At 34.1% G+C, this 11,996-nt stretch overlaps 1 protein-coding gene across 1 annotated transcript; it reads left to right on the top strand.

Annotated features, from left to right (window-relative positions):
* The first annotated feature begins 9,302 nt into the window (after nucleotides 1-9,302).
* Nucleotides 9,303-11,209, top strand: LOC149261896 (uncharacterized). The gene has a single exon (XM_089423002.1). It carries the CDS (start codon nucleotides 9,939-9,941, stop codon nucleotides 10,854-10,856), a length of 918 nt encoding a protein of 305 aa, XP_089279128.1. The 5' UTR covers nucleotides 9,303-9,938; the 3' UTR covers nucleotides 10,857-11,209.
* The last annotated feature ends 787 nt before the right edge of the window (nucleotides 11,210-11,996 follow it).

An 11,996-nucleotide genomic window follows, 5' to 3' on the forward strand; every position in this document is an offset into this window, starting at 1 on the left:
AGTGAATAAAGATATTTGTTGTTTTTTTAATATATTAGTCTAGATTTATCTTAATTTCAGATTACCAAGTATCAAAAGGATCAAATTTTTTGAAGTGCAATTTTTTTTAAAGTGAAAAGAAATTTGATCCCTCTCCAGAATCGGTAGGTCCATAATTAAGATGGATATAGGTTGGTTATATATATATATATATATATATATATATATATATATATATATATATATATATATATCCTCTTACACAAGAATAACATTGAAACAAGAAAGGCTTCATATTTTTTTGGTGAGGGTTTTTTGTTTGTTGAACGATGGCTAGGGTTTTCATGAGTGTTTCGCTCCAACATTTTGTCTTAGAGTTTCTGCTTACTCCCGCTGTGCATGATGGCTCAAATGGGTGTTAATGGCGTCGTATTCATGTGTCGGGTCTGGATCCGCTTAGGAATGTGGCGACCCTTGATTAGATATCAATTCCCTGCCCTCTTTTCACCACAGGGGAAGCATTGGTCAGATCGGAAAGCGGACCCTTGGTTACAACAAAGGATTTTTTACCTAGAGTGGTTTTTGTTGTGGATCTGTTGTTAAAGCCACTGGATCTGGAAGTTCTCAATTCTCTGAGTAAATTGAGTTACCAAAATGGAGGAGTAGATGTAGATTTGCGGTGTTTGTTTTGCCTTTCATCGAACCAGTTTTTTTCTTCAATAGATCGGGTGTTATCAGTGGTATGGCTTTCGTTTATGAAGTGATTTTTTCCATTGCAGCCCCTTCCACTCCTCTCAGATCCTATGTAGATCCGACTATCGATTTGCATGAGTGTCAAGTATGGACTCCATTTGGGATCAAAGATATCCTTCCAACTTTTTATTAAAACCCCAGATGGAAAATCAATATTATTTTAAGTTCAGGCTTCAGAGCATGTTAAACAATTGAAGAAAAATATCCTGCACATTCTGGGTATCCCGATGCTTCTACAAAGCCTAATATGCAGAGGAAAATCCATGCAGGATGAACTGAGGTTACAAGATTATAACATTACTTTGTCATCCACCATCTTAAATTTGAGGCTTCGGGGAGGCTCTCTTGGATCAAGCAATCCAAAAGGCGTAGGGGGCGTGTTCGGATCTAGTCTTCCCAAAGGAACATAGTCGAATCAAGGACAAGTAAATGGAGGTCTTTCATTCAAAGATATCCTCAAAGGGAAATTTGTTGCCTTAGCCAAACCAGATTAGACACACAATATACCCAATCCCTATATAGTGGAACATCTAAATCAAATCCCAATAATCACTGTAGATCTATCAGAAACAAATTATCTACGCACAACATATGAATCTCAAGTAGTTATATGTAGATTCAATGGTTTTTGGCTAAAACCAATGCATCTTTTTCACTAGATATTCACAACTTGAACAATAAATTGTGAGATTCACCTCTACTCTAGGGGCTTCTTCATAGTAAATTTGCATCATCAGAGGAACACAAATATATATTGTGAGAGGTCCTATGGTTCTGGGGTACTGCGAGACTTTTTGTAACCTCATGTTTCCCATAATTTGATGCCAATACAATGGCAGTATCAAGAATGTCGGTTTAGGTTAGATTGCATAATCTCCCCCTATAGTTTTGGCACCATAAAGTGCTAGAAGGCATTGGGGACCTCTTAGGGTGATACATAAAGACAGATACACAAGGAGTCGAAGAACACATCTACACTTTCACCTGAATCTGTATGGAGGTGGACCTCAACAAAAGATTGCTAGATCGTATCCTCTTAACACATAACAAGCAATGTTGGACACAGTTTCTATATTTTGAGAACATGACTTTTAGATGTTGAATATGTCAAAAAACAAGACATCTACAAAATAGATGTCATGATGCCAAGAAAGAGCCTTGAAGGAATAAGAAACTAGGAAAGTAACCCAAGGGATGGAAATTTCCATAGCAGCTGCCTGAAGATGAAGAGGATGGTGAAGAAATGGATTCCCCTACCAATGAAGAAACCCATAATCCACAAGAAAGCGTAGAAAAGGGGGGATCAAATCATGAAGTTTCAAGAACTCCAGCCCACACATTGCTGCCATAGATGATCCCTGAAGCAAAGGAGAAGGGGGGTTCCAAACATCATCATTTATCTGAAAGTTTGAATTCAGATAAGGAAAATCCCATAATGAATGAAGAGACCCAGCTAGCACTTGTAATGACCACTCCATCCCAAGGAGAATGGTGGAAGGTAGAAAAGAAGAAATGGAGAAAAGGGGAACATGTTTACTTCCATTTTGGAGTAGTTTATTGACTCTGTGAACACCAGTTTCGACTGGCATGAGTGAATGCATTGTAAGCATCTGCAACATGTAACTTTACTTTCATTAATAAAATTTCGATTTTTCTTGGGGAAAAACATTGGAAAAAGAGCCCAAAAACTGCCAATGGTAAATTGACTATTTTACCTCAATTTTATTTTAATTATTAACTTTAATTTTTTTAAATTATTTTTATTTTATGTAATTTGACCAAGTCAAAATGTTTAAATAACATAACATAACAATAACATAATAAGACATTATAACATCTCTTCCATACTGGACTAGAGAGCCTCTCGGCGCAATAAATTTATTTAAGGTTAAATGGCTTTTGATGACCTTTGAAAAATGAATTAATAAGTGGATAAACTTAATTTATTTGATGAGTTCATTTTTCTTCTTCTTCTTTTGGCCATCAAATTTCTTACTCTAACCCATTTTTTGTTTTGAAATTTTGGGGATATGAATTATATTAAAATGAGCCAAATACCCTAAAAAAAAAGTTTAATGAACAAAATTCCTATCAATTAAATGGAACTATAAACTACAAGATTTGGGGAAGAGATTTTACCAAAATTAATTTGAATTTGTCCATTTATTCACTTATTTCATCTCTAAATGCCTTGTTTCACAAGTTTTGCTCTAATAAATTTTTTAATTCATAAACATCTAATTCTAAATTTTGGATTGGACTATGTGGGTCTTTATGTACATCTTCCCCATTCTCTATATTGGCAAGTAGTAGAGAATGTTAGAATTCACTAAAAGGCTTTTCCTTTTGAGTCAATGTACTTTAGGGGACCCATTTTAGCCCCTAATTCCTTTTCTTAATCAAATTCTTATGATTTATGATTTTTAGGGCTTTGATCCCAATTCTCCTCCTCCTTGATCATTTATAATGACACAAAAGAGCTTGTCCTTCCCTCACCAATGGAAGGGGACATGAGGGTTTTTATTCTCAATTTTGACGTTCCCACTTCTTGGACAATTTCCAAAGTTGAGATTCAATGTAAGCTTGGTTATGGGGTTGATTCTAAAGTTGAGAACATGTTTTGGCTTGAATTAGATTGTGCTTTATTTCTAGATTGTTCTTGTAGTTGCTTTTCCTGCTCAGATCCTCTCTCTCTCTACCCATCTCTCTCTCTCTCTCTCTTACAAACCTAATAGAACCCATCCTTTGTTCCCTTAGTATGGGGTAGAACCATATTCAAGCATGTTTTGGTAAAATGGCCATACTTGTGACAACCATTCCATTTTAAAGGGAGATGCTCATAAATCTAGTTTTTTTGTCACAAGTTGGTCTATTCAACTTCAAATAGATAGCATTCAAGAGACTTGCTTCTATATCTTCTTTGATGCATATTTGAGCACATCTAAGTTGCACAAAATGTTTTGGAGTTTCTGAAATGGGTACGTTTAGAAACATCACCTCCCAAAAGCTGAAACGTCAGTCGAAACGTCGGCTGAAACATGATATATATATATATATATATATATATATATATGTTTTAAATAAGTGAGTAATACATTATCTTGCAAATAAAAAGGGAATAAGACCCATAGATGACAATTTACAAGGAAAAGCAAGTCTATATTAACTCTCATATATGATTACATGATGGTGGAGTTCCAGCCAAGTTTCAGAGTTTTGGGTAGGGGTACGGCCCAAAACACCGGGTTCCTAGAAGTTTCGTGCAACATAGGAGCACATTAATACATGTCAACATTTAAATTGAACTCATCTAAACTTTTTCCAAGATTTTGCTTATTACCTCAAGAGTCTCCTCATCCCACTAGTTTGGAGGGAGATGATGTAGATCAACCTAGAATAGGAAAATCAAGTCCATTTCCTATGTTGGGTTGAATTTCAAGGTCTATCTCTTCAATTATAAATTGCTAGACCACAAAAATGAAGGGCCACATCTAAAAATGGTGTCTCTATTGTCTTTGAAATGGAAATGGAACACAAAAACCCCGTACCAGATGAATATAATTAGAAACAACATTTTATGTGAGCAAAGCAAGACTTGTGGATCGAAGATTCGAGCATTTTATGGTTTGGATATATCCTCGTGAACTTTCCAATTAGAAATTGGTTTTCCTCATCAATGCCTTGTTTCTAGGACCATTAAATGAGATCTCCATCTTAGGTATTCCATCTAGTTGCTCTATAAATTTGTTGGAGACAGTTAGGCCCTTCATTATTTTGGTTAGGATGTAAGTATACCATGAGGCATAGACCATTTGGTTTTGTGGGGTTTGTTCTCGATCATGTCTCAAGTTCAAATCTCATGGGGAGAGGTTGGGGGTAGGAGCCAATTGTGAGGGTTATACTATCCCAAGGGGTTTCTAGGCTTGACCAAGTCTTGCATAATCCTAGTGAGAACATCCTACTATTGGATAATTTTTTTTTCCATCCAACATAAAATAACCCTAGCCTAGATACAATAAACTAGTAATGAAGAATATATATATATATATATATGTATACCCATAAATCTAAAAACATTAAACTATAAATTCAAGTCAACCACTTAATTTAATATTAATATTGTTATTTACACACAAAACATGTAATTAATAAAAATGAGGAAAGAAACTACTTAAACAAATATTATAAAATGATTACAAGAGAGAGAAGAGTAAAAACCTTGAAAGTTAATTTGAAAAGCCTAATAAAAATTTGAACAAAAAAAATCATAAAAATAATGATTTCTTTGACATTTAAAATTAAAGAAAAATAAATAATACATAATAATGAATTCAAATTCTTAATAAATAAATATTCCAAACTTTAAATAAAAAATAATACATAATAATGAATTCAAATTCTTGATAAATAAATATTCCAAACTTTAAATAAAATCTAAAATCCAACTAGAAATACTATTTTAAATTTTTTCATATATTTTTTCCAAATCACCAAAATAACAAAGCATTATGGGTTGTAAAGGAAACTGAATCAAAGCAACCACTAAAACAATATAACACACAAAGTGATACTCATAAAGCTGTAAAACTAATAATTAATTACTGAGTTTCCCTTTTTAGTCACACCATCGCTGGAAAAATAATACCTAATTACTGAGTTTTCCTTTTTAGTCACACTATCCATGAAATATTTGTCCATGTGTCAGACTACTTTTCTTCGTCTTCTTTATTATATTTAATATAAGTCGATAATGTTCCTAATTGAAATTGTTACGTATATAATTGAAAGTGTAAGTGTCATACTCTTGAATTTTTTCCTTTTCATTATTAAACCTATCATCAATATTTAGTTTTTTATTATATACAATCTTTTAAATCAATATATTTCAAATAATTATTCACTTATTATTTAAAAAAATATTATAAAGACAATGTAATTAAGAAAGGTCTGAAAAGCACCTGCTTCACCATGAAACTTTATGAGGGATTAAAATAAGTATAGCACAAAGTGAAAACAAAATTTCCAAAAACGAATTTCTAGTATACAAGAAAAAAGAATAGAGGGGAAATATAGCATACATGAGTCCATAAATCATGGGCGGTTTTAATGAGAAAATAATTAATAGATGGTGAAAATTATAGTCATGGAAACAAGTGCGGTCTTGATTAGAATAATTAATAAATGTTTAAAATGAGTAGTGTAATGAGGGGAGGAATTGTTTGAATGACTAAAAAGTGGTATCTAGGTGAAATTTTTTCAAAAAATCTTGTAGAGGTAGTGTTTGAATCGTGTTTTTGATGATGGAAATGGATTCAGCACCATCAAAAACGTCCAGGACACTTAAAATTTTGAAGTTTAACAACTATAACTTGGATTTACAAAAATCATGGCCGGATTTTCTCTAAATATCACTGGAACATAACTTTCAAGGCAACTCCTCCGCCTCGTTAGACTACGCTGTTTCTTTATGCTGACATGAAAATTAGTTAAATTATCAACGACTACTGGCTACATTTCGATCTTGATTAGAATAATTAATAAAGATTTAAAATCGATTGTTCCTTTATGCTTGCATGAAAGTTTGTTAAATTATCAGCCATTTGTGGGTACATTTTAATGGTCCAATTTGCTGAATTCAAAATGAATTAGAGTATATTAAGATCACAACCATACAAATGCGATCTTGATTAGAATAATTAATAAAGATTTAAAATCGATTGTTCCTTTATGCTTGCATGAAAGTTTGTTAAATTATCAGCCATTTGTGGGTACATTTTAATGGTCCAATTTGCTGAATTCAAAATGAATTAGAGTATATTAAGATCACAACCATACAAATGCGCGTTGGAAGAGCTCTGGGATGAGATGGAACATATTAATGACAACCACACATACATGAGGACAAACATGAAATGGAGGGCAACCATACATTCATGTGTCACATGAGCTTTCATACAGACAAAGATTAAAAGATGAGTGAATGAAATGTGCCTTTATTAATAAATTTTTATTATTTAAAGTTGTAATTAAAATAATTTAACTAAAAGTTGAGTTCACAAATTTTTCTGGAAAATAATAGAAATTCTGATAAGATTTTGAAAATATTTAACAGAATTTTTTGGTTTAGGTTATTCAAGTTTCAAGATTTTGGGTGCTTCAAGGGTTCTTGATGATGTTGAATTTATTTCCACCATCAAAAAAATGATTCAAACACTTGGATTTTTTGAAAAAAATTCATGGAATTTTGACAAGAATTGTCGTTGGGGCGAAATGGTGGCCTCGACAGACAACACCTAATTAAAATACAAATTTTATTAATTTTGTACGAAGATGAAAAAATGTGTTTTGGTTTTTTATAATAAAATGTGTATATGTTTTATTTAATTAATATCTTGGCTTGCTAACATATTTTCTTATCTTTAAAGAAGATAATCTAATACCTCTTTCTAAACATTAGCTTCCTTTTTCTCTCTAGCTCCTTATCATCCCACAATTTGTCCTTAAATTTGGATGTAATAGTATTTTTGGTACTATCCTCATTCTTTAGGATGATCCCAATGGTCGAGCCAAGGTTGGGTATCGTTATGCCACCCACACTTGAGGCGAAGGTGGGGGTTTTGGTTGGAGTTAGAAGCAATTTTGGGAAGCCTCTTGGTTTCCATCTTGTAAAGCTTCTTCTTATACATCAAATACCTAAACATAGTCATGCTTTCAATGAGGGAAATGCTAGCTTCAATCAAGAGGATAATATACATAATATTTTCTCTAATCTTGAGGTTGTAAGCTATAAATTGATTTTGAATAATCTCAATCTTCCTTTACAACTCTCTAGATATATTGTAGCCCCAAACCTCACAATCATATAAAATAACAAGGGTGATGAGAGTATAAAAAGGAACCTTTTTTTACTCCAAATCCAGAGATCAACTGACTTTCAATTGTTTTCAAACTCATAATAAGCTTTCCAGTCTTCAATAATCCTTTTCTCAAGGCTATAATTCCAGTTGAACTGATGATGAATGTCAATACCTAAATACTTGTATGAAGAAACCTGGTCCAAGTAATTGTTATCATAGAGGAAATTACCATGGTAGATCATTTTGGATTTAATTATATGACTTTAGTCTTGGGTGTATTAACTGCCATACCCATCTTAAAGCAATATTCATGGAGGGTTTTAAGTTATTTGTTAAGGTCATCGTGGCTTGTGGAAAGAACGATATTGTCAGCATAAAGGAGAAGAGTAATGACTATACCAGCAAGTTCGAGGCCATTGCAACCCGTAGTTTCCAAACACTCTTCTAGCTTATCGATGTAAATGCCAAAAAAAGACACTCTTCTAGCTTATTGATGTAAATGCCAAAAAAAATTATAAAGTACCTCGCAGCAATAAATAATACTCCCAAAATAAATAACATTTAGCTTTATTCCCATACATAAAACTATACACAATTACTAACTATACTTTAACTTTTTGTCCAAATTAAATATACTATAACTGTATATTAAAAAAATAAATTATTATATTTATTATATTATAATAATAAGTTATGCTATAAACTATCCATAAACACCCCCACTGTATATAAAATAAAATTGAATATTTATTCATATATGTCAAAGAGTGTATTTAAACATTAAAAATTAGCAAAACTCAGATTTTGAGATACGCAATTGGATAAACTGCAAATGGATTTATTTTTTAAAATTAGAAATTTTTTTATTTTAATATATTAATATTATTATTTTAATTTTAGTTATTTTTTAATAATTAAAAAATTAATTGATTAAATAAAATTATAATTTAAACAATTTTTTCAAAACGCAATTAAAAATAATTAATTTTATTTTATTTTAGTTAAAAATTAATTAAGTTTATACTTATCCGGTTCTGATTTATTTATATTATCAATTGTCATTTATTATTAATTACTTATTCTTAATTTAGTCATTTAAATGGGACCATACCATATAACATGTTTTATAGAGAAGTCATAAACATCCACTTAAAAAGTATTTAATATTTTATATAAAGGGTATCTAGAATGAAATTTAAAATTAATTTATATTCATCGAAACACACTTTTACCCTACTAAGTATTTATTAACCACCATGTTTTAAGTAACTGAATGCTTAAGATATGAACTTAGCATTAAATACTATGTAACAAAATATTTATTAACCATATGAACTTAGCATTAAATACTATGTAACAAAATATTTATTAACCACCATGTTTTGATGCCTATTGCGCGGCTTGTTTTTTTGTGTAAGTTGCATGCAAAAAAAATTGGTTTGCATTTTGACCATCAAATGCCATAGAATTGACCTTGACCTTTACATTTTTAACACAAGTCTCCCCCCAATTAAATCATTAATTAATGTTGTACTTCCTTAGGGTTCCCCATGGCACCAATGAGTGGGGAGGGCATATGAGTATTGATTGAGGGCTCCAAAGCCCATGCCCAATTCCCAAGATATAACTCCGCCAAATCATCCAAGTGCAGCTGTCCTCAACACACACAGTTCCATGCAGAAACCGGTTCTTACACTCTCACAGCCTTTGACTATTGTCCGGTCTCCACACTCCCCTGCCAGATTCTAAAACGGCTCCTTCGGACACTTGGGTTTTACACATCATTGCCTTATTACGTTTGCAATATGCAGGTTCAACTTTTTCCCTACATTAAAAATCTTCTCATTCGCGTGTTTTTCCCCAGCATTTGCTAATGCGCTAGTGCGCTAATGCTGGGAGCTTGAAGCCATAGAAAAAAAATAAATTACAGTGGCGAGTTTTCCCATCTGTTTGTTTGCCAGATCTTTATGTGGGTCCTCTCCAACTAGTTCCACAGTTTCACAGAGCTGCCCGGACTATTCTTAGCTGTATTGTCAGTCCATGTCTTTTTCTTTATCAATCTGGGCACTGAACTAAGCTGCATCGATGGTTACTATATCACTTCTCTGCCACAGAAAAACATGGAATGCGTTTTTCCTGCGATATTCATACACAAAGAAAAATAGCTAATTGAGTTGTCACAGACGTATATTCTTGTCTATCTTGTGTTTAGAAGAGGATGGGTTTCAGGGGTCTCTGCTCTGCAACTTTGCCCTGCATTTGCAAGCCACAGTTGCTTGGGTCAATGCAGTTTTATGCCTGAAATGCCCATTTCCATGCAGGGGTTCAAGCTCTGCCACTGTTGATGTGATGGGAAATCCTGCATGGGCATTCTTAATGCTCATCTGGACCTTATTATGTTTCAGAGTTTCCGTCAATGGACTACAAGATCTGGACACCCAAGTGCAAAGCGAGGGGTTTAAGACTCTCCGTCATAAGAAGACAGGCATCATATACAATATTACAGTTCCTCCAAAGTACTCTGGTGTTACTGCTCAGGTGATGCGTTTAAGGACTGGGAGTCTGAAGAGAAGAGGAGTTAAGTTCAATGAATTCACTGTACCAAAAGGGGCTTCTGTTGAGCGAAACCCAAGAAGCATTATGATGGTTTATAAGAATTTTGGCCACAACACATCCTATTTCTCAGTTACAGGCTATGACTTTGTTGCACCAGTTGTGGGGATTCTGGTTTACAATTACTCTGTGACACCTGGCTTAGAATCACAGGCACAACTCAAGCTGATGGCTGGTAAAGATCCAATAAGCATTGAGATCCCAATATATGTTTCTGGTGTCTCCAGGCCTTCTTGTGCGTTGCTAAACTCTACGACGGGCGGCTTGGATAAAATTAGCGAGCTGGCTTCGCCCCCGTATATCTGTAATTCAAACCAACTGGGAGAAGTTTCTCTTGTTATCCGCTCAACTTCCAGTGCTCCTGAACCTAGTCCAGCTAGTTCAGAAAAGCCAACAGAAAAAATGGGGAAGAAAGGATCAAATGCATGGAAGATTGCAGTTGGTGCAGCAGTTGGTGGGATTGTAGCTCTTCTGGCCTTGGTTCTATTGTTTTTATGGGGAAGAGAGGAAGTGGACAAGGCTAAGATCGCTAAAATGGAGAAACATGCAGACAACGAGGAGACATTGCAAACTTCGTTGATTGGTCATAGCAGGGCTCCCACTGCAGGAGGCACAAGGACAAAGCCTGTTCTAGAGAACGAAGATTCAACATAGAATGTGCACAGGAGTTGAAGCTCTCTAAGGCCGAAGTTTGGTTTCCTAGGCTTGTTTTGTGGTTGGTGTTGGCAGCAATATACACACAACGAGCCATTTCCCAAACAAATTGAAGGCATCTGGGGAGTTCTCAGATGGCAACTGTAGACACTGTGAAGAGATTCTTTCTGCCGTGAAACTCGGATTTGTGGATTGATGAGATTTGATTCTTTTTAGTGCTTAATTTTTCAAGCTCCTATTCAATGTGGCCTTCCATAAGGTGTGATTGACTAAATCAGATTCTTTTTTGTAATCTTAAACTTGTGTTATACGTAATGAGTTAGTTGAATGCAACGCGCAGACATTGTTCATTCTTTCTCCTGTAAGTTTCTTTTTTCCAATTCATGCTTTTTCTGCAAAGTAACTTAGTTTCAGAGAAAATTATCGGCCTTGTGCTGGATGCATATCAGATAATTGGACTGTTTGGTATGTACCTAACGCAGTTTGGGTAATTGCTATATTTCTATGCTTACCATGCTTGAAAGGAATTATTTGACTAGACAAACATGTTTAGTGCTAGATATATTATGATTGCTGCTAGAGTTGTGATGTTTAAGCTCTTTTTTTTTTTTTCTTTTCTGAGAAACAGAAGGATGCTGGATGGCATCCTAGTAAACTCAGTGGCATAGATTAGTGGTTATAACCCAAGGGGATTTAAACTGGGCACCTGCGCACATGGTATTAGCTAAATGCCCAGCAACATTGACAACACTTGATTGGGCTATATGCTTGCAAGCTTTTACAATAAGGAGATATGCCGATGATGAGATTTCATTCCACATTAATACTTTACTTCTACATGTGTGTCATCAATAATCCCTCGTGAATAAAAAGTGTGAGAGATGGATTATGAAGCATTATACACACCAAAAGATTTGAAAATACGGAAGCAGAGTTTTGGTTGAAAGTCGTTGAAGTTGATGTTGGCATATCCCTATAATGGGATTTCATTTTCCTTGTGAGGATTTGTATCTCATACGTCTTTCGGGCGGTTGCCAATTTGTTTCAATGACAAGGTTGATGGAATGTCAAGCCCCACCCAATTGGGATGAGGCTAGCTGTATCGCACGAGTTTACACTTTACAGGGATGGGGCTAGGTG

This window comes from Pinus tabuliformis, chromosome 6 (genome assembly GCF_031772625.1).
Source record: "Pinus tabuliformis cultivar Carrire ecotype Pingquan chromosome 6, CPIR1, whole genome shotgun sequence".
NCBI lineage: Eukaryota > Viridiplantae > Streptophyta > Pinopsida > Pinales > Pinaceae > Pinus > Pinus tabuliformis.

What these genes read in the sequence shown, in the direction of transcription:
- LOC149261896 (XM_089423002.1), top strand. Translation starts at nt 9,939, where the DNA reads ATGGGAAATCCTGCATGGGCATTCTTAATGCTCATCTGGACCTTATTA.